General features: G+C 39.0%; 1 protein-coding gene across 2 annotated transcripts in view; it reads left to right on the top strand.

The window, feature by feature from the left end:
• The window catches only part of LRRIQ1 (leucine rich repeats and IQ motif containing 1), a 131,092-nt gene that overhangs the window by 9,799 nt on the left and 93,608 nt on the right, over window positions 1-27,685 (top strand). For both annotated transcript variants that reach the window (XM_020777759.3, XM_020777766.3), the window contains exons 6-10: window positions 1,530-1,759; window positions 7,329-7,403; window positions 9,484-11,130; window positions 12,999-13,151; window positions 15,129-15,279. In XM_020777759.3, coding sequence (XP_020633418.3) covers window positions 1,530-1,759; window positions 7,329-7,403; window positions 9,484-11,130; window positions 12,999-13,151; window positions 15,129-15,279 — 2,256 coding nt within the window. The remainder of the gene's footprint in view (window positions 1-1,529; window positions 1,760-7,328; window positions 7,404-9,483; window positions 11,131-12,998; window positions 13,152-15,128; window positions 15,280-27,685) is intronic.

Consider the following 27,685-nt stretch of genomic DNA (forward strand, 5'->3'; position numbering starts at 1 on the left):
CTAGATGGGCGGTAAATAAATAAATAAATAAATAAATAAATAAATAAATAAAATGTATACATGCCATTTAAACTGCAATCCTATGAATTCAGAGGATTTCCATTAAATTATGTGGAATGTACATAATTATGCATTAGATGCGAATCAAATGTGCAGCTGAAACATCCAGTTGTTAGTGGCTGTGACAATACTACATATTTAATTGAAATAATATTAGCTGTGGGTCTAATATTTGTTAATAAATAAATAAATAAAATAAATAAATATTCAAACAAACGTAGGTGTTTTCTGAAAAAGGATGTGTTACTTGACCCGACTCTACTTTTTGGCAATCCATGTAAAATAAAGACTGGATCAGTGTCTTTACTATATGTTTGTCCACTCTAGACCATAGATACCCAACCCCCGGTCTGTGGCCTGGTGCTGGTCTGTGGCCTGAGCCAGACTGGGATGCAGAGACAGACTTCCCCCTGCACACACTCCTCCCCACATAGCCCCTTTGTGCATGTGCACTCCCCACCCCTTCACGCATGTGCATGAGTGCCCCCCGAGTGCAGTATATAAATCTAACAAATCAAATAAATAAATAAATAAATAAATAAATAAATAAATAAATAAATAAATAAATAAATATTATGTATACATGCCATTTAAACTGCAATCTTATGAAAAACCGGTCCGCAGGGTTAAAAAAGTTGGGGACCTCTGCTCTAGACTACACTGAGCTTTATCTGATAGACTTGTATGTTGGTGTGTGATAATATGGGAAGATTAAGTTTACAGCAAATTGCCCCACTGCATTCCCTCCAAGGAGATGGAGACTTGTCAGGAAATGTGCTTTGTGGGACATATGTACAGATCAACTGTTTTTCAAATAAAGAAATATTGTCTCTGTTATTTAGTATCATTGTGACCATTTATAGTGTAGGTTTTTTTTAGAAAAACCTTTGCTTCTCATTAAGCAGCACAGTGTGTTCTGCATTCCTTCCCAGTGTACCTATGACAAATTATTTGCAATCTATGCATTTTAAATTGTAATATGAACAAATTGGAATAGACATAATCCTATAAACATCTCTGACATGGTGTACTTTAATCGTTCCTACTTTCTGCTTATAATAACAAAGCAAAGTGCTCCACAATTCCTGTGCCATTTGTCTCCATAAGAGAGGAAGGATATTGTTATTATGGTGAAAGCTGCATGGTCGTAATTTATACAAAGCCAGCCAGTTCATTCATGACTTAAGTGAGGTCTGAGCCCAGGTCTCTAAGGTCAATGTTGTTTAGACACAGAAATGCAACTATTTTCTTTCTTTGTGATATGCTTTTATTCAGTATGATGTGGCATATATTGTGGTGGTGTTGGAAATGAGATAGCCTAGTTTAGCATGGAGTGTTAAACCACATTATCTCTAACAGAAATAATTTTACTTCCCAATTTATAGTATAGTGCATATTCTTGAAACCTACATGAGCTGGCAACACTTTTTAAAATTGGGAACTAGTATATTATGTGTGCATTCCTCTAGATGATGACGACGTGGTCATAACCCTTACTTTTCAAGAAGTTGAAGAAAGATGCAAGCAAGAATATCAACATTGGGTAGAAAAGCAAAAAGATCTTGAATATGAAACAATAAAGTACCTGAAAGCTCAGAGAGAGATAGAAGCAGAAAAAAGGAAGGAGGAAGAGAAAAGGAGAGAACTGCGTCAGGAAGAATTGGAAGCTGAACGAATAAAGTTAGAAAAATTTCATGAGGTAATATTTTAATATCAGTAATCAAGTCATCTTAATATATGTGGGCTAAATTACACAAAATATAGCATAGCAAATAGGTAATGTGACAAAATATTTTGCTATGAGCTGCTCCTGTTTCACATCTTCGATTCGGTTCCTCCTTCACACTGTTTTCAGCCTCTCTCCAACAGTCAGCACGATGTGTGAACACTAAACATTCTCAGGACTCTCTCAGACTGTCTTGGAGGGTTTCTTCTCGGAGGGAATTTTCTCAAGTACTGGCCCTTCTACAAACTTTGGGATTTCCCTAAGCTTACTGATAACTTTCATTTATTGTCAAGGGTATCAGTTTGGCTAAGTTATGATAAGCACAGTTTGCTAGAATAGCAGCTGCTCCTACATGTAATTTAAAACAGACACCCTCTTTAGTCACAATACATTAGTCATTGATTTGTTTTTGCATATTGTTAGTACTAACTTATCTGACACTATCAGATGTTATATTTTAAACATGTTGCTAGAAGACAGCCACATTGTAACAATAGGGTTTTTTTAACACATTCATTTGGTTCTGGTATTGCACAAATAATTTACAGATTTCCCCCACAGAATTTATTTAGAAATAATCTTCCATCTATCTATCTATCTATCTATCTATCTATCTATCTATCTATCTATCTATCTATCTATCTATCTATCTATCTATCTATCTATCTATCTATCTATCTATCTATCTATCTATCTGTCTATCTGTCTGTCTGTCTGTCTGTCTGTCTGTCTGTCTGTCTGCCTGCCTGCCTGCCTGCCTGCCTGCCTGCCTGCCTCTGCCTCTGCCTCTGCCTCTGCCTCTGCCTCTGCCTCTGCCTCTGCCTGTCTGTCTGTCTGTCTGTCTGTCTGTCTGTCTGTCTGTCTGTCTGTCTGTCTATCTATCTATCTATCTATCTATCTATCTATCTATGGACAATCAGAACATGATAAACAGTTGTATTATTGCTCCTTTATTTTAATAAGTTCCAGCTTGCATGCGTTTTCTTTCTCAGACATATTTATTTCACCTTTTCATTTCCTAGAGAGGCTAAAATACAAAACATATTCTGATGGATGAATAGCTAGAAAAATGCTCCAGGGGGAATATTAATACTTTGAGTACCCTGAAGTTGTCTGAACAAAATCTTGAGGGAATGCTTACTATATTTTAATTTGACCCTTAGAAATGCATGCACCCTAGGTTAGTATATTTGCTATTTCTTTTTTGTGGTCTCTGTGAATGCACACTAATGGGTTAACATGCGCCTGCACAAAGCAGCCTTGGAATTTTCCAGATTCCACGTGATGCCGGGACCTTCCAGATGCTGGCTATAACCCCGCCCCGGCATCAAGTGTCTCAGTTCCGTTTCTGCCGCCTCCGCTGCAGCTACTCGATTCGGAGCTTCTGCGTTCGCACTTTCTATTCATCTTTCTTATCTTTGATCTCCTGGTTTTTCGAACATTGACTCTTTCTTGACCTTCCCCTCGGATTTCTGAGTCTATAAAATTGTGTTATTAGATTTGCTTAATTAAGTTATGGCTGCTCCAGGCCCATTCAAGCACTGTTCTTTGTGTTCGGACAAGATTCCGCTTTCCGACAGCCATTCCCAGTGCCTGTTTTGCCTGGGGGAAGAGCACCAGTCAGCCTTGTGTGTCGTTTCTAAAGGCTTCACAAACCTGACATGCAAGAAAAGGCTTCAACGCCTCTATTCCCATCTCTGGGAAAACTCTGTGCCCAGCGCGAGACTCAGCCATGGATCCGCCACATGCTTCCCCTTTGGAGACATCATCTGTGGTGGGCTGTTCGCTGAAGCCAGTGAAAAAGGCAGCAAAGGCGTCTTCCTCGGGCTTGAGGTCGACTATTTCAGTATCAATGTTGGGTGTTGACGAGCATCAGCGTTACCTAAGGTTCTCTCTCGATGGACTGGTTTACAAATTCAAGCCATTCTGCCACAGATGTTCACAAAGTGTTTGGCCCCAGTTGCGGCTCATCTTTCCTTGCACAGTATTCCCGTATCTTGGCTGCTGGTGGCACCATCACGTGCCCAGTTGGTTAAAGACATTTCATTTACTCTATACCTTTTGTCTAATCTTGGACTCCAGGTAAACCAAGAAAAGTCTACCCTTCATTCCACTCAGAAAGTGTTGTATATTGGGACCATCCTGGATGCCTCTTTGGGCCGGGTTTCCTTTCTAGAGGACAGGATTTTGAAAATCCATTCCATGCTGACACATTTCACCCCAGGAACCGCAGTGCAGGCTCTTCAGGTACAACAGCTGTTGGGCTTGATGGCCTCCGCCATGGCAGTGGTTCAACACGCCAGACTGAAAATGAGGTGGTTGCAGACCTGGTACCTGTCACTTTGTGAGACCCACCCTCCAGGAAACTGACAGTTACATTGGAGCTAGCGGTGCAACTTGCATGGTGGGCCTTTCGACCAAATCTGCTGATAGGACAATCATTTGGTCCCCTGGCTCCAGAGGTACAAGTAACCACAAATGCAAGCCCAACAGGATGGGGGACACACATGAAACAACTGACAGTACATGGCCTCTGGTTTTCGGAGGAGAGATTCATGTACATCAACCTCCTGGAGCTCCTGGCTGTATACAAGGCCTTCCGGGCTTTTGAGCACCTGCTTCGGGGCAAGGTGATCCAAGTATTTATTTATTTATTTATTTATTTATTTATTTATTTATTTATTTATTTATTTATTTATTTATTTATTTATTTATTTATTGTATTTATACCCTGCCTATCTAGTCATTTCGACCACTCTAGGCGGCTTAATTGTAGCATCGGACAACACCACCATGGGTTTTACCAGAACAAGCAGGGTGGCACTCATTCCCTCCATCTGCTGTACCTTAAGATCCAGTTGTGGGAATAGTGCTACTCCCGCCACGTCTACCCCATAGCAGTGCAAGTGGCTTCAGAAGACAGTGCCCTATCAGATCATCTGAGCAGGCTCCACGAATGCAGCCACAAATGGTCATTGGACATGGAAGTATTCTGGTCACTCTGCCAGTGTTAGGGGATGCCTACTGGACATTTTTGCCTCTCACACCAACAAGAAATGTTAATGAGCAGATGTCAGCCATCATTCGATGGGCGATGCTTTCATGACCGCTTGGAGCAAGGGGCTTCTGTACATGTTCCCGCCAATCCCACTAGTACAGAAGGCTGTCATCAAGGCTCAGGAAGAGAGGGCAAACACCAACCTCATTGCCCCATGGTGGCCTCACCAAACGTGTTTTCTGCCCTTCATCAGCCCTCGGTGGACCATGTCCGACTTCCATCTCTGCCCCACCTCCTTTCTTTGCACGAGGGCAGGATGTTCTATCCAGACCTGGAATCCCTACATCTAACAGCTTGGAGGATACTCCCATAATAGCGGACATCCTCGGCCATGTGCGCAAGCACTCCACAACTACAACGTACACTTACAAGTGTAAGGTATTTTCTGCTTTCACTTTCTCACATCATTTCCCTGCAAGACCTACCTCTTTGGAGGCAGTCCTGCAATTTTGCTTCTTCTTTTTCGCTTGGGTCTACCGCACTCCATGCTTAAAGTATACTGTACATAGCTGCGATAATGGCTCATCAGCCTCCCTCCTCTGAGTTTGCAAACCTTTTCTGACACCCCACCCTTAAACAATTCTTGAAGGGCCTAAAAAATCTACATCCAGCCCAAAAGCTCCCCACTCCTCAGTGGTCACTTTAGCCGCTGTTTAACAAACTTATGGTCCACCTTTCGAACCTTTGGCCATGGCATCTCTCAAACTGCTTACACTAAGGACTGCATTTCTGCTTGCTGTCAACTTGGCATGGCGTGCTGGAGAGTTGGCTGCTCTTCGGATTGACCTTCCCTTCCTCCAGTTTCACCCTGATAAGGTGACTCTATTCCCAGATCTTTCCTTCGTGCCTAAAGTTGCTACGGGATTCCACCTGAACCAGCCTATAGTGTTGCCAACTTTTTTCCCAGCACCTACTTCAAACCTGGAGAGAGCCCTCTACTCCCTGGATGTTAAAAAGGCTCTCGTACTATGTGTCCACTCTACATTTTTCCACTCTTCCCACTGCCTCTTTGTTTCCTTCCAAGGCAAGTCAAAGGGCTGTCCAGTTACATCACAAACTATTTCCCATTGGATTGTGGTCACAATTAGTCTAGCTTACGAACTAGCCAATGCATCTTTACGTGCACTGTCAGAGCTCACTCGATAAGAGCCGTTGCTTCCTCCATGGCCTTCCTTAGAGGGGTAGACTTGGCAGGTATCTGCAAGGCCACCACATGGGCCTCACAGTAGACCTTCACACCTGGATGTGCAGGCAAAGGCTGAAGCCGCAGTTGGCCAAGCTGTCCTGGCATCTATTCTTTCGTGACATCCCTCCACCTGGTAAATTAGCTTGCTAATCACCCATTAGTGTGCATTCACACAGGCTACAAAGAGGAAAAAGAGGTTATTTACATGTAACTCTGGTTCTTCGAGTGGTCATCTGTGAATTCACACTTCCTGCCCTTCCTGCCTGCTGTCTGTCACATGTGCTATTGCATGCTGTGCAGTGGCAGACAGTTCCTCAGAACTGAGGCACTCGGTGCCGGGTGTGTGTGTGTTATAGCCAGCATGTGGAAGCTCTGGAAGATTCCGAGGCTGCTCTGCACAGGCGCAGATTAACCCATTAATGTGAATTCACAGATGATCACTCAAAGAACCAGAGTTACAGGTAAGTAACCTTTTTTTTCTGAAACTGTGATTATGCATGGACTTGCCTTTCCTGAACAGATTCTTTACTTCATTTTGTGAATAGAATCTTACTTCAGTGATATTCCTTTTGAGAGCTGGGGCATAATCCCTTCTGATGATCCTCCTACTAAGGAAAGGGATTTTCAGAGACTGAGAGTGTGCATTAGGGAAACTACCTTGAGGATACTGTAAATTTAAATGTAACTTTATGTGAAGCTTTTAAAATGGTTTTAAAAGAAATTAAAAGAAAATATGTATTTACTTCTACTGACTAAATGCAGCGTAATCATATTGTTACTCCCTGTTTGGTAGACTCCTTAAATCAATTGCTTGAATAATAAATCAATATTTATGTAAATCCCATTGATTCAGTGGTTTTGCTCTGCTTGAGACTAGTGATTGGATTTAGGCCCAATTTACTGATTTAGTTGACCCTTCTTTTTTATCTGTTCACTGACAGCTGAAGACCCATCTTTTCTGACAGGGTTTAATAACTGATTCCTACATGCTGGTTTTAGCTAATGAACTTTGTTTGTAATGTTTTAAACATTTTAACCACAACATGTTGTTGCTGTTGTTGCTGTTGTTTCATTGATTTTTAATTGTATAATTTATTGTGTTTTTACTTGTTTTAATGTTGTAAACCACCTTGAGTTCTCTCATTGGGAGAAAGGCAGCCTATAAAGGACACTAGAGTAGCAATTTGCTAGCCAGGTGGTATATAATTTGAATAAACAAACAAACAAACAAATAAACTATTACTGAAATTCTGAAAATATGTTAAACTGATAAAACTGAAGATTTGCATTATTTACAGCAACAACAGGCTAAGATGGAAGAAGAGCTGCTAAAAGAGGAAGAGGTTTGGAAAGAACAGCTGAGAGGGCACAAGGTAATATATATAAACATATGTTAAAATATGCATTGTTGTTCTTTAGTCATAAAGTCGGGTCTGACTCTTTGTGACCCCATGGACCAGAGCACGCCAGGCCCTCCTGTTTTCCACAAAATATGCACTAGTGCATTATAGTTCATGTGTGGCAAAATGATGCTGCATGGTGGCCCAAATAACAAACAGTGTCCAGGACCATGATTTAGATGTTGGAATGATGCATTGAGATCATAGGTTTTCCTGTCCCCTCTTATACTCACTTTCTAATTTATAGAAAACTATAGTTTTCTACTATATCAAAGCCAAACTGTGACATCTTTGCCAATAAAATTTGACACTCATTCAGAACCAAGGTTTAAAATGTATGATTTACAAACTATATGCATTCACTGTGTTTTGCCTTGTTTGGATGCTGTAGCAAACTACAGTTTGCTGTGAATTCTAGACCATGAATTAGAGGAGTATCCAAGCCCAATAGGTAGCAGCTGCGTAGATATGACTAGTCAGGGATTGAGCAGATAGTTGTAGCTTTTATTCTGGATAACTTTGGCTACTGAAATATTGGAAATCTTTAAATAGTTTCAGCTTTGTGAAAGAGCCATGGCTGATTAACTGACTAGCCCTCCAGACGTGATGAACTGCAGGTCCCATAATCAATTCTATGTTTTGAACAAAATATTTATTATGCATTTAAAACATCTCTTCATTATAGTGGCATGATAACATTCTAGTTTGGTTAGGACTGATTATTGAAAGGATAGAGGAAATTACATGACTGACTAGGGTTAAACTGTCTATGTGTACATATATATGTATATTTATATATTATGTGTATGTGTATATTCAATTATTCAAAAAAGAAAAAAAACACCTCCAGTTTATGAATATGGGATAGTGTGTTGCTTTATCCACAATTCAGAATGCCAAGTAATGGTCTGATATAGTTGCACAATACCATGTCCGTGTTGCCAGCATGAAAAAGGATGCCAAGCTTTTCATAGTGAAAGACAGCCTTAATGTTAATAACATCAATGACAGCAGTCAAGAGAGTATACAGGATACCCTCTTGTGCTCACTACTGTCTACACTTATCAAGAAGCAGCCCTGACAGTTGCTTTGTGTTTTGATGAGAAATGGTTAACTAATGAAAAAATAAACCAGATTTTGGGGTTTTCCCTTACTTGTTGTGTCTTTGTGAATTGCTGTGAGCATAATCTCTTTTTGTTCTTTGAGGGAACACTCACCAATATGGCTGCCCTTATCCTATAATTGTTGATACTGAAGTACTTTTTAAACAATTACTAGTATGGATGTAAATGTATAATTTCATATTTGTAAATTGCTTTTATATCCCAAAGGATAGCCAAAGCAACTAACAGAAAAATGAATAAACAGTAATGTCAGAATAACAATATAACACAAACGTACTGGTTAATAAACAGAAAACAATAATGTGTGTATGTTTTACAGAAGGCTATCCAATTCATTTCTGTTCTTGAAATAAAAAATGAGAAAAGTGAGAGAGCCATATTTGGCCAAAGAAAAGCTCATGGTGGCATTGCTTTTATTAAGTCAATCAAAAATGTACATAAACTTTCATTGGGCCAAACATTACCTTTTCTAAAAAAAAAAAAGAGTAGACAGGGTAGGTAGAGGAGAAGAGATCTTCATAGTAATGTTTTCTGCATGTTGTCTTGTTATATAACAAAGAGGAAGTATGCACACACTCTCAAATGGGGCTCATTGCATTATGCTAGGTTTTCCCCAGAATAGTGTTTAGTTATCATTTTGAAAAGACAAAACAACTCCGTGGAATCTGGATTGTCTCTATCCCTTTCAAAGCTGGCAGGTGGTTTTGTTGGTGTAGAAAAGAAAGTCTATTACCAAGGTCAAAGATAATTTTACTTGTTGGACTGGGAAAAAATTGCAATTACATTTGGCATTGAACTGGTTCCTTGCCTTGCTTCCTATTTTGGAGTAGTTAGCATGTAATGATTAAAATCAAATAGTGTGGTATGTACTTGTAAATTATAAACCTGATGTTTCTTACAATGTCACACTTTCCGTGTTTTGCATTTAGGAATTGATTAGCAACTTGCACATCCAGATAGAAGAAGAAAAAAGGATGTTTGAAGAAAAGCAAGCAATAGAAAGACAGTGGTTGGCAGAACAGCAGACTATAGCAGCTGTAAAAATCCAAGCTACATTTAGAGCATTCATGGTATACAAAAAGTATGCTCCCATGATGAAACAATGGAGGGCAGAGTTGGACAGGAAAAGAGAATTGAAAGAAGCGATGGAAAGGGAAATGAAAGAAAAACAGGAAAGATGGAGAAAGAGGGCTCTAGAGAAAAAGGAACAAGAAGAGAAAGAAAGAAGGCAACGGGAAGAGAAAAAGAGGGAAGAACATGAGGAAAAAATGAAGAGACGTGAAGTGTATGAAAAAAAGAAAGAGCTTATGAGACTTCACCGGGAACAACTAAAGTTAGGAGAACTCAACCAAGAAGAAAAAGGCAAAATAAAATTAGATACTGAAGAGAAAACAGAGTTCCGAAATATGGCTAAAGAAATACAGATACCCAGGAAAGAACAAGGAATAAAAAATATAAAAGAAAATGAAACTGAAAAAATAGAAAAAAAAGTTGATTGTGAACATAAGGATGAAGATACAAGAAAGACAAACAAAGAGAAAACCATGAAAAGGTTTGAAGAACTAAACAAAGTTAACCCTGCCAGAACACAAAGGGGAGTGGATTCTCAAAATACAGATGGAATGTTAGGTAAAGGAAATAAGGATAAAGAAATAAAAACGGTGAAAGAACAAGAAGCTGATAAAAGAGAACTAAATATAGAAAAAGAAGAAATACATCAGAAAATGGATTGTGAGCATAAAGAAGACACAGAAAAGACAAACGAAGAGAAAGCCATGGAAAAGGAAGAACTACAGGAAGTAAACCATTTCAGAACCCAAAAGGGAGTAGATTCTCAAAATACAGGTCAAATGTCAGGAAAACAAAATAAGGAAAAAGAAATTAAAAAGGTGGAAGAAGAAGAACATGAATATAATGGACTAAATATAGAAAAAGAACAGAAAAATCAAACAGAAGAAATAAAGTATGAGGAAGTGAAACAAGCTGAAAAACATGGAATGCATGGGACATTACAGTGTGACAGTGGAGTAAGTGAAAATGGAGAACAGAAATCTGGAAAGGAAGAAAATCTTAATGAGAGAAATAGTAAAAAATCAGTAGAGAATGATCTAAAATTCCATGTGGCAACTCTCGGATGTCAGAAAAATAGTAAAACAGATGCTTTCAATTTAGAAATTGATGCAGAAGTTAATCTGGAGATCAGCTTCCATAAGAATGATATTAATAGCAATATTCAGCTTGATTCTGGAGACTCAGGAAAGATATTCAGACCTTATACCTCTGAAAATGTTAAAGCACAGCTTGCTGAAAAAGTTCATGAGGAAGCCCCTAATCATTGGGTCAAAGGTGAGAATTCTGTCAAAACACTTGAGCAAACACTCCTGCTTTCTGATTCAATTGAAAAAAAGAGATTAGCATGGATGAAAACATGTAAATCCTGGTCTAGAATTTACAGCGAACATCAGAGGAAAAAAACAACTGAAAGGAGCAAGCAACGGAAATGCTCAACAGGCCTGATGCCTCCATTGAGTGCTGCCATGATAATTCAAGCTAGCCCTTCAAATGCTCTACAACAGGCAAGTGAATCCTAAACTTCCAAGCTGTTATAGAAGTGTTATCTTGTACATCCTGTTAGTATTAATGTGCAGGGTACTGTACAAAGGTCTAGGTTCTGGCATAAATGCTGTTGCTTAGTACAGTAAGTTGCACTGGAGTAGACATTGAATCAATAGGGATTTGGTGAATTGACTCTTCTATTCAAATGGATCTGCTCTAGTTGCAAATTACTTCAGTTCTGTCAGTTGCAACTAGAATAGCCCCATTTGAATCAACGGAACAAATCGAAGAGTTGACTCACCAAATCCCCACTGATTTAATGGGCCTCCTCTAATGTACTTACTACTCTAAGTAACAAGATTCCAGCCTCTGTTCTACAACAGCTGAACCCATAGTATCACATAGAATATCTCCTTTTCGAGATGCTTTGGTTCTGAAAGGGTCTCTTCTAACAATTTTTCAAAGTATACCTGATTCCAGGTTTCCAGGTGACTTTACACTGCTTAGTCAGACTGTGTTTTGGCAGTCAGAAAGTCAAAAAATGTTATAGCATAGAACATGGTGTTCAGGGTTAAGTCCCCTTGAGGAAGAGGACATAGCTCAGTAATAGGACATACTATTTGTGTGTAGAAGCTCCAAAGTTTCATTTTTAATATTTCCAGGTGAGTTTTGGTGAGATGCTTGCCTGAATCCATGGAAATCAGTATAATTAGAGATATACAATATTTTTGGCTTCAAGGGCCACATTCGATGGCAGTTGGGGCATACAAATACATAGACACAACGCCGTAGGGTGTGAGAAGGCTCAGCCTCTCCTGACCCAGGATAATTGGAGCAGGATTGAGTCATTGCTTTAACCTTTCCCCATCCCAACAATCTTGCAGTGAGAAGAGGTTTTAATTTGTCTATAACCTTTCTCTCTATCAGCAGCCCCAACACCTGGGTTGGAATTCAGTGGGAATTTCACCATAAAATATATAAGTAAAACAAAATCAAGAACTGTTTCACAAGTGGCATGTTTGGCCTAGAGGTGGGCTTCTGTACTAAAGGACTGAAGGCTTATTTAGACAGTAGTGACCTAGCTAGATCAATAGTATTGGTTGGTGTAAGGCAGCTTATATATTCTGTAGATTTTGTTGTAGGGTTTTTAAGGGGCACTGCAGATCATGAATCATTTTCTCCTCCAAGATAAGATTTTGAATTTTCTAACCATTTAGGCAGTACCATGTTGAGTAGCATGGAGCCAGCTGTTGCTATGTGTCATCGAATCAAAAATGACTTATAGTGGCCCTGATATGGATTTTGAGGCAAGTGAGATATTTAAGGAGTGGCTTTACCACGTCCTGGGACGTGGTGGCGCTGTGGGCTAAACCGCAGAAACCTGTGCTGCAGGGTCAGAAGACCAAGCAGTCGTAAGATAGAATCCACGTGACGGAGTGAGCACCCGTCGCTTGTCCCAGCTCCCGCCAACCTAGCAGTTCGAAAGCATGCAAATGCGAGTAGATTAATAGGGACCACCGGTGGGAAGGTAACAGTGTTCCGTGTCTAAGTCACACTGGCCATGTGACCACGGAAGATTGTCTTTGGACAAAACGCTGGCTCTATGGCTTGGAAATGGGGATGGGCACCGCCCCCTAGAGTCGAACACGACTGGGCAAAAATTGTCAAGGGGAACCTTTACCTTTACCAATTCCACTCCCCTAGTGAGTTGCCATGGCTGAACAGGGATTCAAACCCAGGGCTCCTTCGTCCAAGCCCATCACCATTTCCACTGCAGCACACTATGTATCCTTGCATAGAGATGCAATTTATGTATTATTTATTGCATATATAATTAAGACATTGAGTATATGTATTTTTCTTATTTTTCTTACTAAATTGTGTATAGGTGACTACAATTACTTTTCAAGATTTGCCAGGATGCAGCCTCTCTACACTGTCACAGTGTTCAAAGCTTCAGTTCTTGAGTCTTAGGTGCTGTGGATTACTTGCTTTGGAAGGACTCAGCAACTGCAAAGATCTAAAGTATATCAACGTAGAGGTATCATATATTTTGCTCAATGTCACATTGGAATAAATACAGGACTTTAAGCAATAAATCTAATGTAGGAATGCAGGTGTGAATTATATATGTTTCTGAAAACCTTCTTGCATATAATGTGAAAATGCTGTAGTTCATGTTCTCCAGCAATGTTCATGGGAAGGGTAGAGGCATAAATTTGGATGTTTACCACTTCAACCCATCAGCAATTTCTCCCTCAAACTCCCTTGGTCTGGGCTGGTTTCTCCTTAGCCACGGTTGTTTCCCACAGATGAGGGAAAACTTCCAGTTACCATGACTGGGAATGGGAAAGCAGCAGTGAGTTAAATAAGAACACCTCCTGGCAATAGTAGGCAACAATAAGTTTTAGAACTTCAAATTTGTAAAGGGGTAACTCTAGCCTTAGACATAGTATTAATTTCAGGTACAGTAGCTCCATTGGCATCCTTCAACTGATTCTTCAGTCCCTCTGCAAATGAATGAGTTCCTCAGCAAAGAACATTATTTTCAAAAATCTAATGCATCACTGCTAGCTGCTAGCCTTTTTAAATGTAGTGCATTCCTTTTTATTTTTAGAGTAATGTGTTAGCTCCACTCATTATGATAAAAGTTAATGACATTGCAAGCTGTTATTGGTTTGCAAAAAAACCACACATAGTTGCTTGTTCATTACAGTAAAATAATTTTGGAAGATAATAGTATTATTTGCATGACATTACTTCCAACCTCTGAAATGAACAAGGACAACTCTTAATGCCTGGCAATGGTAAATGTGGGATTGCAGGTGCTCATCATGACAGTCTCCATAGCGTACTCACTCATAAGGAGAGTCAAAACATGCAAGCTACTATCAATATCAAAAATTAAGGAGCAGATATTTTGTAAATTTAATGGCCTATTTAAAACCAAACCACTTTCAGATACTTTGCATTGCAATAAGCATAACTTTATCACAATATACTATTTTTTGGGGAAGTCTATTTCTCTCCCAGCTGCTTCGACAATTGCACCTGAGCTCAAAGGGAAGAGGAAGTGTGTGTGGTAGTGGATGATGTCATAGTCACTGCTACTCGAAAAGCCTTAGAGCTTTGACCTTGCTAACTGTGGCTCCATTTCACCAGTGATGTCAGTTAAGGTTAAAAGAGTGATCTACAGGATTTCTCTTGTAAATATTTGGGTTATGCTAGTACTGGAGAGTTTCAGTATAGCGTAATGTCAGTCTTCCCCAACATGGTGCCTCCTAGATTTTATAGACTATAACTCCCAGAAGTTCCAGCAGGATATACAGCATTTGGAGATCATGGGAGATGTAATGTAAAACATCTGGTGAATGCCATGCTGGGAACACTGGTGTAGTTTGAGGACAGAAGGTTCACTGAAATAAAGAAGTTTGGAATATTCCCCTCCCTTGATTGTAGTTTTGATCTGTAATCTTAATGCTTCAAAGGTATGAAAAATAAATGAGAAATCTAAAGAATGGGTAAATTACAGTCTCCTGTGGCCAAACAGATCAAATGCCAGGACAGCCTCACCAACCACTTGGAATGTCATGGTTGACATATAAGTCAGACTAAAGTTATTCAAAATACTCATTGGCTTAGAGTGCCTGCAATAGTACAGCAAAAACAGTGGTGAAATCTGATATATTTAGCTGTCTGCTAACCTTTTACTGACCAGTGTTTCTGTGTGTGTTATTCTAACTTTAAAACTTTGGCTGCAATCCTAAATGTATTTGCATCAGTGATTCAATAAGAGTTTTGTGGTTCTAAATAGAAGATATGTTATTGAGTCTACATAATATTTCTGAGCCTAATTTTAATAATTCATTCACCCATTTAATTGAGAATTATATATTAGTGCTATCATTCTAAGCACTGCTATTTTAAAGATTTACAATATTATTCATTAGTCCAGAAGCTATAGGGAAAACATTAAGATTTATCTTTTTTTTTTTTTTTTGCTTATGTTTCTTAATAGGAGAACAATATTCACATGATTAATTGTGAGAATCTAGAAAATCTGTGCATTCTGATTTTGAACAAGAATAATATTTCATCACTTCATGGATTGTACGGTTGTTGTAATCTCCAGAATCTTGAACTTTCCTACAATAAAATTACTCGAATTGGTAAGGCACTGAAAACGACTATTTCAAATTATAAATAAGAGCTGCAATCATTAGCAGATTAATAACTGCAACAGGTATTTTTTGTGTGTGTGATTAAAAATTAGCTCCATAATTGGTTGGTATGTTTAGTCTCTTTGTGATATCCTTGCTTGTAATACTTGGAAAATATTTATTTCTATCAAATCAAAATAGCAGTGTTGCTATCAAGTGAGGAATAAAATTGTCATGTTCATTTTGCAGGAATGATGGGATGTCAGGCTTGGCACTGTTCCTTGAAAACTGATCTAAATTAAACTAGTGGAAAAGCTATCGTTATAGTGGGAAAATTAACATCTGTAATGTTACAGAGAATCTGTTTATGGATGCAGACATACTCTGTTCTTGGACAAGAGGGGAATTTTTCCTTTGCAACAGGAGTTTTAAAGTTATAGCTTTGTGAAATTGTGTGAAGGGCTGGATTCTCCCATCTAAGCACTGCACACCCTGGGTGACACTGAGGAGGTGGTTATACCCCAGAAGCAGACTGGGAGTAGGTTACTCCCTTTTCCTCTCATCTAGGAACCACCACAGAGAGTACTTTCTTTTTTTCTTTCTCTGTCTGCTTTTCCACCCTGGAAGCAAGAACGGGAAACAATTTTCTCTTAGCTGTTACTCCTAGGAGCTTCCTGGGAGCACCAGCTGAAAAGTGGGAGATTGTCCTTCTTGAGGTCACACTAGAATCTAGGAGCCTTGTGTATCTTTGGGAGCACAATATGATTTCTTTTGTCAATAAAAAGACCTATGATAGCAGACTTTTTTTTCTTTCTGGAAAGACAGTTTGTCTACCAACAGAATCTTCCATTCTTTGTGGTATGCGGCTACAAAACAGTAGTAGGTGTCTTACAGAGTTCATTGTTTTATTTAGTGGATGTTGGTTTTCCTTACGTTGTTGGAATCTAAGTCCCAGACAACCTTGCCATTGGGCAAAGGTGATGGAAACTAGAGTTCAAGAACATCTGGAGGGCTCTATTGCCCTTGGATTGAGATGAGGTTTGGCCTGATTGGATTCAGAACTATTGCGATGAACAATGTAAGAAATAGGATGAACAGCTATAGCGTTTTATTGCTTTGGTTATAGATAGCCAATCTGTCCCATATTCTCTAGCAGATCTTCTCTTCATGCCTGCTTCAGGCAGTAAATGGCAAAAAATACTTCTTGTCTTTTGTCATTGGAGAGAGCACTAATTTTGGATTCATTAGATAGTTTTCATATGTTAATATTGGGAAGCAGCTGTAATAATTTTTAGCAGTCAACTTATTCCTGTTTGCTCCTGTCTTTTTTTCTTTTGCACTATTCTTTTGTCAATCTCTCTTTTATTGTTACACATTGGTCATTTTCCTCTTTTCCAGGTTGAGGTTTGTCACTCTTGTTGGTCTTGTTTTCCACTTTAGGTTTGGCCCACAAACCAACAGTACTGGCAAATGTCATTTCCTGGTACCATCAACCACAGGAGGGCTGGGTGGTTGTGATGCCTCATAGAATTAGCTTTGAGAGGGACAGTTATGTGGTTTTCTAAGTACATTCCAGTTCAAGTAAATGGTTTTCATTCACGGAAAGGAGTAGTCAGGTATTCTAGTTAACTCAATCTCGACACAGAGCCAGCCTTACTAATTTATTTGTTCCAAAGTAAAGGAGGGATGAAAAAAGACATTATGGTTAACTTCTATATAGAAATGTGCCCCTTCAAGTAATGACATTTTTTTTTCATAGTACACACTTTGCCTCCATTGTGTAACTTGCATTCACAATGCTTCCCCTGGCCCTGCATTTTCTAATTGAACGGTAAAGACTAGCAAACTTTGCAACTGCTGATGCAGACACAGTCAATCGGAGAAAATACACATTCTCCTCAATGTGGCGTAGTGAATAGAATAATGGACTAGGACTCAGAAGACCTGAGTTTGATTCCCCAACTTTGTCATGGAAACTCATTGTGGGATGGAATGGGTGAAACTACTGCTTAAATAGCTCACTTACATTGAAAACCCTATTGGGGTTGCTATAAGTGAGTTCTGACTTGACAGCACATAACAACAACTTCAATATTTAGGTTAATGCTAAGTAAGACTGGGAAATATAATTGAGATGACTGGCATTCCATACGGCATAGTGCTGATCCCTGTCTCATGGTATCACAACACATTCGGTGGCATCTCGTATCATACCATGTTGATATTTAACAGATATGTAGGTTTTTGGTTAGAACTTGTATCTGTTATGTAATACCAGTTAATGCTTTTATAATTTTGATTGACTTTGCCTGGTATTTTTGAATAATAATAATAATTTACCATTAAATCAATTCTGATTGTAGCAACTAGTTTCTGGGTTTTGTAGGTAGACAGTACACAGAAGTAGTTTACCGTTCCCTTCTCCTCGGGGCATTCTGGGACTGTGCAGCTTTCCCAAGGCCACAAAGGCTACCTCTTCTTCTAGGAGACACAGGGGGGAATCAAACTCCCAACCATACCTAAATCACCGAGCTATCCAGCCAGCTAACTTAGTAAAAGAATATATTGTACATGGCATGCTGACAGAATAGTAGGGGAACGATTTTCAGAATTTTTGGATTTAGTTGAAGAATAAAGAAACATGCATACAACATGCTAAGTAAAGACCAAAACATGGTAATAAGAAAATACAAACAAGAAAGTAGACAAATAATTGATTGTAATAAATATATTTTCTCTGGTTTCTGAAATCTGTTTATCTCCTCCTATATCAAATTGTATAATAGCAGATAAATGAATGCTTCTGTTCAGTAAACCTTTTATATGATATCAGAAAAGTGTTTCTGAGTCACCTAAAACAGTTCAGAACTGCAAAGAAGCAGCCATTAAGTAACTGAGAACTTGAGAAGTAAGGTTTTCAGTCTTAGCATTTATAATGGCAATTCAGCCAGTTCATTTTAACTATGTTTTAGATTGTTAACTTCTCCATATGTATTAAAGTGAGATATATTTTCTTAGGTACCCACATCTACATGGAATAGTGAATGTTGGTGTTCATGAAATCTCAAATATCAGTAATCCAAAGTAAACAAACAAGGTGGATAGATTGGTAGCAGAAATGCTGGGATCTGTGTTCAATCTGTCTTCAGTGCCAGTGGTACTGTAAGGGATTACTTGTTTCAGATAGATTTCTAAGGTAGAGTATTTGAAAGATTAATGTGAGAGTGACATAATATGAATTGATGAGTCTTGGCTATGAGGACTACAGAACCAATGAGGTAAAAAAACCCTCCTGTTCTCTCTGTGTATACAATGAAAGCACTGTACTTGCCGACAAGTGAGATGAGTTTCAATGAGAAAGTAGATGTTCAAGAAAACCACTTGGAGCCTCTTTTCTATCCTCATCAGTTGCTTTGCGGAGGTCTGGTTAGTAAGCTATATAGCCACATAGCATACATTTTGTGTTACACAATAACATATTGATAGTTCAAAAAAGAAACTCATGGAATCACACAAAGATGGGACTGTGTTTGTAACTTGCCCCCCGCTTTTCGGTCTCCAAATCTTGTAGAATTTCTTGTAGATTTGAATGTTACAGTGGAGCAACTCCCTTCCTCTCCCCACCTTACCCCGGCTAACACTACATCCATTTTTAAATGGTTCAGTAGCTGTTCATCTAAAATGCAGTTTGTTTATTTATTTATTGTTATTTATTTCATTAATTTATATACCAGCCCATTAGTGTGGTTTAGTGATATTTTTCTTGTTTTCCAAATCATGCAGAATTAAATGTAAAAACGGTGATAACAGTTTTTACTGTGGATAACTCTGTAATGATGATGATGATGATGATGATGATGATGATGATGATGATGATGATGATGATGATGATGATAATAATAATAATAATAATAATAATAATAATAATAATAATAATAATAATAATAATAATAATAATAATATCATTTAGGATTTCAGGTGTTTGTAGATGGCTCCTGTCTGCTCATTATGAGTTGTTTGTGAGCTGCTGATCTCTGCTCATTATGAGATAATTTGAACATGCTAATGAATAACACGTCCTCATATTTTCTGGGAAGTGAAGAAGTCTAGTTAGGATCTGAAGTGAGAGCAAAATAGCCAGTCACCATCACTTCCAAAGACCAGTAGCACAAGAGGGGTTGGGAAGGGCATTAAAAAAAATCCTAATAGATCTTTGTAATCAGAATTTTCCCCTCCTCATATAAAACAGTGTAGAAAGTTAACTATGCCTGATTCTCCCAGGAGAAAAAAAAAGAGCTTTAGATTTATTTATTTATTTATTTAATTTATATGCTGCCCACTCTACCCAAAGGTCTCTGGGCGGCTTACAACAATGTAGTGATCTGAAACCCCCTGCTTTGTTCCCCATCAGGAATACCCTGTTTGAGAGTCCATTGCTAGCAGTGTCACCTCTTATGACAGATGTAATACAAAGAATTTTTCATAAATTAGTGAGGTTCTAAAGTGGATATATTTTCTGAGCAGTAGATGAGCACCCTACTGTTTCCTGCTCACATCCACATTTCAAAAAGTGTTAGGATTGCTCTGTGCTGTATTTACTTGTAAATAAGAGTATTTGCTTGTAAATAAAAGCGTGTATTCATCCAAGAAGGTTATTTGGCTAACTTTACTTTATGAAGTATATGAGTGATAGCTTTCAAATTACACAGAAGCAAAGATTTTCATATCTTTATCTTAACCAAATAGTTGAATCAAGCTTAAAACTTCAATAGATGTAGTGATAGATCAATAAGCCCAAGGGTTTCTCCTTCAGTGTGCACAGGCACATTTTAATCAGTGTGGGAAGAACTTAAAAGCCAGGTTAAAGTGGTGTTCTGTCTTTATTTTGAAGCCTTGCAAAATTTCAGTTTCCAAAAGTAAGCCAAAAATGCAAAACTACATGTGTTGCTAAATGTATAATGGAACCCTTGTTAGGTGTGGTCTTTAAAAAATAATAACAGAAAGGGAAAGGGTAACTGGTTCTCATCACGACTATAACATATGCAGAGGGGATAGTTAACCCTTTCCTTTCCCACCACAGGCCTGCTCCCCTCCCCTGTTATTAAGTCCAGTGAAAATTTCTCAGTAGTATCTACTGGAACTTTGGAGCTTTTTCCTTAGAACTACTAACAGCATATGATTGATCACAAAGGATAAATCTTTTCTCCCTGCACACTGTGGTCCCAGTTAAAATACCACCCTTTAAAAAAACAACATGAGTGCTTTCTGTTGTTCTTATGTGCTGCTAAGCTGCATCTGGCTTACAGGCGGTTTGTTAAGGTATGTGAGATATTTAAGGAGTGGTTTTATCTGTGCCACCCCCTCCTCCAGTGAATATCTATGGCTGACAAAATTTAAATTCAGGTCTCCTCAGTCCTAGGGGAGTTTGTAATTCTATCTAAATCATACTGGCTGTGCTGGATTCCTACTGACACTTTTATTGCTATCATCAGGTACACCCTTACAGTAACATTTGGGGGACACCCAATTCAATTCTATTCTTAAACATCTGGAGAAGATACAAAAGGCCACTTATACAAGCTCCTCGGCTAACTAAAACATTGTTATTTCAGTGTGCTTCTGTATTTAAATGAGGATTTCATTAAGTAAGACTGCACATAAGACTTTGGAACACTTTATCATGAAGAAACTGGATCTATTAATACAGATCAACGGCTCTTTCTTTGGCATTTTATTAACCCACTAGATGGTGCTGGTTAGCCTTTTGAGGTTACAGTATTCCAACTTGGGAAAAATCCAGCCAGGCAATTTGATATGGTGTTTACAAAGTTGGCACCATATTTGAAACTCTTTCTCAGTAACTGAGAAATAGTGGCCAAATCTTTCTTACAAAGGTTCGTATTTAAATAAATACTATAGTCTTGATTGTAAAGGACTAGAGATATGTACATTTAAAAAAATTAACATTGAATATGTGTCTTGTAGTAAAATCCTTATAAACCCAGTTTTGTCTGATGAGTTTGACTCTGGAAGTATGCACCCTAAATGAAGTGACATTTCATACTTAGGTAATAGATGGTAAGTTATTGTTTATGGCTTATTGCTTTATTTTGTTTTTATTTTTCTTATTTTGGTATATGTATATGTTTTCTTTATATTGTCTGGAAGCCACCTAGAGTGATCACAATGACCAGATAGGCGGGGTATAAAATAAATAAATAAATAAATAAATAAATAAATAAATAAATAAATAAATAAATAAATAAATAAATAAATAAATAAATAAATAAATAAATAAATAAATAAATAGTTACTGTTGCTTGCTGAAATAATATTGGAAATACTTTTTTCCTTAGTGGGCAGATAATCACACCTATGGAAACTATATGCATTCAGTTTCTAAGTGTAGTTTCTGTTTACCTTGAAACACAGATCAAAAGCCTTTCATAAAACTTCCATTTAAACATTGCAGTCCTAGTTCTGAAAACGCTTAATTGCAGTTTTGTTTTAAAGGCATCTGATCTCTTTGGCAAAAGGATCAAGGAATCTCCACTGTGTGAGGAAATCTCATCTTAGACCACAACTACAGTTCTCACATGTGCACACACATAAAATCAGTTCAGATAATGTATCAGCAAATGCTTGGTACGTTGAAGACCCATTTTTGTGGCAGCATTTCTATTGTGTGCTATTGATTTTGCAGTATACAGTATAATATAGTTGGCTTTCAAATAATAGAAGTGTTGGTGTACTGATTTCCTCCTGCCTTTCACTCCACCTCCAAAAGTGGACATGGCAAGAAGCAAGGAGCAAATGCACATGTCACATCACTTATGAATTTTTCTTCCTTTCCAAGAAGCATAAATAAGAATAGGTAAGCTTCTATTCCCCCTCCCCTACCCCGCCACATTGCGCACACACCTAAGGAATAGGTATCTCAGCCTGCAATGAGTAGAATCTCACTGTATCTCTTTAGATGACAGATGTAGAAAAGACACATCAGGATTTACACCTAACACATCTGAATACTTAATAGTATCCATTACACCCTTACTTTATCCAAGCAGCTAATGTAGTTAGATTAGGCATCCTTCAATCTTGAGATACTATGGTAATGTGCTCTGTATGGAAGACTTGGAACAGCATCTAATGTGGCTGAGAAGGCCAATTCAAGAGTGACAGTCCCTTCCACACTGAAAACAAATACAATCTGTCCCCTGTCCAGCTCCCTGATTTGGCTGGTGTCGGGACTGGCTCTTTGCCTTGGCCTGCTGAACAAGTGTCTCTGCAAATTGAGAGAGGACATGCTGCACTGTCTGCTTCCAGGCTGAACGTTCTGATGTCAGGGTTTCACATCTGTTGAGGTCCATTCCTAAGGCCTTCCGATCCCGCTTGCAGATATCCTTGTATCGCAGCTGTGATCTCCCTCTGGGGCACTTTCCCTGCAGTAATTCTCCAAACAGGAGATCTTTTGGAATCCGACCATCAGCCATTCTCACAACATGCCCAAGTCAATGTAGATGTCGCTGTTCCAGTAATGTATACATGCTAAAAATTCAAGCTTATTCTAGGACTACTCTGTTTGGAACTTTGTCCTGCCAGGTGACACCAAAAACCCATTGGAGACAACGCATATGGAAGGTGTTCAGCTTCCTCTCCTGCCATGCACAAAGGGTCCAGGACTCACTGCAGTACAGGAGTGTGCTCAGGACACAGGCGCTATAGACCTGGATCTTGGTATATGCCGTCAGCTTCTTATTAAGCCATACTCTCTTTGTGAGCCTAGAGAACATGGTAGCTGCTTTGCCAAGAGTGTCAGAGATCATTGAGCAAAGGTACACAAAGTCATGAACAACCTCCAGTTCTTGTGTGGAGATGGTAATAGAGGGAGGTGAGTCCACACCCTGACTTGTGTTTTCTTCAAGCTGATAGTTAGTCCAAAGTCTTGGCAGGCCTTGCTAAAACAATTCTTGAGTTGTTGGAGGTTTTCGGTAGAGTGGGCAAAAATGGCTGCATCATCGGCGAAGAGGAAGTCCCGCATGCATTTCAGCTGAACTTTGGTCTTCGCTCTCAATCTAGAGAGATTAAAGAGCTTTCCATCTGATCTAGTCTGAAGATAGACACCTTCTGTTGCAGTTCCAAAGGCATGCTTCAGCATGACAGCAAAAAAGATCCTAAACAGGGTTGGTGTGAGGATGTGGCCCTGTTTCAATCCGCTTCAGATGTCAAAGGGATCCGATGTTGAGCCCTGAAAAACTACATTGCCCTTCATTTCCTCATGAAAGGACCTGATGATGTTAAGGAGTCGAGGTGGACATCCAATCTTGGGAAGTATTTTAAAAAGGTTATCTCTGCTAACCAAGTTAAAGACCTTTGTGAGATCTATGAACACCACAAAGAGTGGCTGTTGTTCCCTACATTTTTCCTGCAACTGTCTGAGGGAGAATACCATGTCAGTGGTGGATCTATTCGCTCAAAATCCACACTGTAATTCTGGATAGACTCTGTCTGCAAGCACCTGGAGTTCAGCTCAGGCCACAGACCGGTACTGGGCCGCAGACCAGATGCTGACAACCTCTGCTTTACAGAACTTCAGCAGGGATGTTATCCTTCCCAGGTGCCTTGCTGGAGGCAAGGGAATCCAAGGCCACTTTTATTTCTGCTAAAGTTGGTTCACTGTCCAGCTCTTCCAAGACAGACAGGCACTCAATGTTACTTAGTGCCTCTTTGGTTACTACATTATCTCTGGAATATAGCTCCGAGTAATGCTGCACCCAGCGTTCCACCCAGTGTGCTCGGTCCTGGATAATCATGCCTGTAGCAGACTTCAAGGGAGCAGATTTCCTCTGTATTGGACCTAAAACCTGCTTGATACCATCATACATTCCCTTGATGTTACCTGTGTCTGCTGCTATCTGTATCTGAGAGCAGAGCTGAAGCCAATAATTGTTGGAACATCTCCTGGCAGCTTGTTGGACTTTGCTACGAGCAAGTTGAAGAGCCTCCAAGTTGTACTCACTAGGACAGGCTTTGTATGCTGCTAGAGCTCTCCTCTTATCCTTGATGGCTGGCATCAACTCCTCCAAATGGGCTTCAAACCAGTCTGCCATCTTTGTGGTCTTCTTGCCAAATGTGGACAAGGCGGTGTTATAAACAGCATTCTTGAAATGTTCCCATCATTCAGGTGCATTTGCATCAGCTGGGCCTGGAAGGGTTTCTTCGAGCGCTTGTGCAAATTCCTCCACTTTTCTTTGATCATGAGTCTTGCTGATGTCAATATGTGGTCTTCCTTCCTTTTTCATGTGATACAATCTCTTTGCTCGCAGTTTTACTCTACTACACACCAAGGAGTGATCAGTATCACAATCAGCACTCTGGTAACTGTGTGTGATCGTAATACTAGGAAGGCTAGAACGTCTAGTGAAGATCAGATCGAGCTGATGCCAATACTTCAATGTTGGATGTCTCCAGGAAACTCTGTGTTAAAGCTTCGTATTAAAGAACGTATTGCTGACACAAAGATCATAATAACAGCAAAACTCCAAAAATTGTAAACCGCCCGGAGAGTGCTTGTAGCGCTATGGGGCGGTATATAAGTCCAATAAATAAATAAATAATAAATAAATGTCTCAAAGAATGAATAGTGATTCTCTCTCAGGGATTTTTTTATAGTAGCTGCCAGATTGTCATAGAATTTGTCTTTGACTTCTATTGTGGACAACAGTGTTGGTGCATATGGGGGTGACTTCTCCCGCTGATGAGTGGAGCTGCAGAGTCAGGATTCTTTCACTCCCCACAGTAGGTGGAACACTGGATCTCAGCAGTGTATTTCTGACCGCAAAGCCAACACCATGTTCCCTGGTCTCATTCAATGGTTTTCCCTGACAGAAGAATGAGATTGTTTTTTCTTTGACAAATCCCATGTCTCGCAATCTCATCTCTTGCAAGGCAACAACATCCAGTCTACTTAGTTCCATGTTGATGACAACTGTCTTGCACACGTCATCTATTTCTTCAGGTCATCAGAAACGCCAGAGGTCATTGTCTGAACATTCCAGGTGCCCAACTTTAGGGCAGAAGTTTTCTTCTGATTGTTGCAAGGTGCAAAGTTATTGATCTGCTTGTTGGCTTTCACCCTAAACCCCACACACCCCGTGAGGTTAACAGACCATGGCGAGGAAGCACCTTACTGGCTAGGGACTGCCCAGCTTAAGGTGGGTGGTAGCTACCTAGTGAGGTGCAATGACCTCTCCCACCATTGGAAGTAGCCCCTGGTGTCATGCTGTACGCCAGTTGAGCAAAGACTTATAACCAGTAATTGCTACTTCCCGTGTTGTTTCGACACTGTATGCGAAACTGGAGTGTCCTCTCCAGAGCACGAAGCCTGGATATAATAATATGGAGGATAGGCTGTTACCCAAGCACCAAATCCCCCCTCTCCACATCTCTGAAAGAGTCCAATGGAAAGGCAAGAGCCAATACAACTGGTTCCAATGATGTCGTAGGAGTTGCCAGAATGACACAAATTGCCTCCAGGACTCTGGCTCTGGATTTTGCCTCGAGGTTAACTCCTGAAGCCTTTTTCATCAGTGGATATAGCCACAAGGCAGTGGAGGTTTGAAATTGGAGCTTTCCTTCTTCTAGATGGGCTGCCTTGAAGGCTGATGAGCCCCACCTACCCAGCCTGCTCCCTAAGAGTGTGGAGATTAGAACACAGGCCTCCAGCTGCCAGACCTTGTCTTCCAAGAGGACCACCAACTAATGTAGTAACTACATACTTAATATGTATATTAGTGATGTATAAATATATTGTTACATAGTCTGTACGTTGAAGAATCTTCAGACTTTTCAGAATATATACTGCTATGCATTTACTTAGGATATGTTCTAAGTAATTTTCAAATTGTAAGATGTCTCTGGTCATTGCCAGGATGGTTAATTCCTATTTCTTAAGGCATATCAAAATACCGGCTTCAGAAATTACTAGTTGAGAGTGAAGCAGGCAATATTGCTTTTCAGGACAGATTTTTCTAAATCAAAGACCAAGTATATACTCAGAGTTCAAGGAAACCCATGGGATTACTTGTTTTAAACTTGAGGCTTAAACTAGATTGTACTGAAATTGGTCTATTGTGCAAACATAAAACCTACATTGGTAAGAATTTAGTGGACAAAATTCGATTGCATAATATAGTAAATTGAACTGGGATAGGCCTACTTTAACAGTGACATACTATAGAATGGTAACCACAGTTAGAGTAGGCGCCATTAAAATTAATGGAATTTACAGAATAATTTACTCACCAACTCCCCATTGATTCAGTCATTTTAGTGTGATTTATAACACCAAGCAATAGGATTGAGACCAATTTGCTCTATTTCTTTGTTTATAATGCACAATAAATTGTGCCTCTTAGACTAACATCCTGTTACCTGTTATGCATGTGGAAGGCAAACAGTGCAACTTTCACTAGCTTTTCACTGGCAATTGGAAAGGCCCTGCTGGGATTCTCAAGCTCACCATACCAGCATGTCAATGCACCTCCAAGTGGCAACTCCTTAATTGGCAGGTACAAACAACTGAATCTTACACCATTTGTCTGCCACATGGGGAAAAAAAGCAATAGCCATAAAGTAAACTTTGGAGGTGTATTTATTGTTTTATCTGATAATGCCTTAATCAAGGTACTTAGTACATCTTGAGCATGTATTCACCATTTTTCACTGAAGATAATTTCACATGACAATACAGTTGCACTGAAATGTAACAAATTACATTCTGCTGAAATGTACAAAATAAAACACACAAAACTAGGATGAAAATATTGTGGCATCCTAAGAACAGGCAAACTAATTTCAGGGTGAGCTTTTATAGATTATAATTCACTTCCTATTAGTTGAAGTTGACTTGACCATAAAGTTTAATGTGATTAGCCTGTATTTGACAGTTTATTCAGACAAAATACAGATAACAGGTAGCAGTATGTCATTTGTCTTTATTATTTCATAATAATATTTTCTAACAATGGATCAATGAAGCACTTAATTTAGTGAAGGATAATTTTTCTATCTTTGTGTTTTCACCCACATTTTCATACAACTGGCATGTACAGAATTGGCATGATTTTCTGTTAGAAATGCCTGTCTGAATGCTGAAATATACTCCTGAAGCCCTTTTTTCAATCCAGTATCACCAAGGAAGGTCAGCAAATAGTTACCTTAGTAATTGCAAAACCATGGAAAGGCTTTTTCAGAAAAAAAACAATTTTTAAATTCATCACTGAGCAGACAATGTCACCAAAAAAAGTACAGATGCTACATTAAATTAATATATCAGCCATGCCATCTCCAGATAATAAATAATAATAATCATTTACCATCAAATCAGTTCTGACTTATGCTGAATCTTATTAGG

Source organism: Pogona vitticeps, chromosome 5, assembly GCF_051106095.1.
Source record: "Pogona vitticeps strain Pit_001003342236 chromosome 5, PviZW2.1, whole genome shotgun sequence".
NCBI classification, from domain to species: Eukaryota; Metazoa; Chordata; class Lepidosauria; order Squamata; family Agamidae; genus Pogona; species Pogona vitticeps.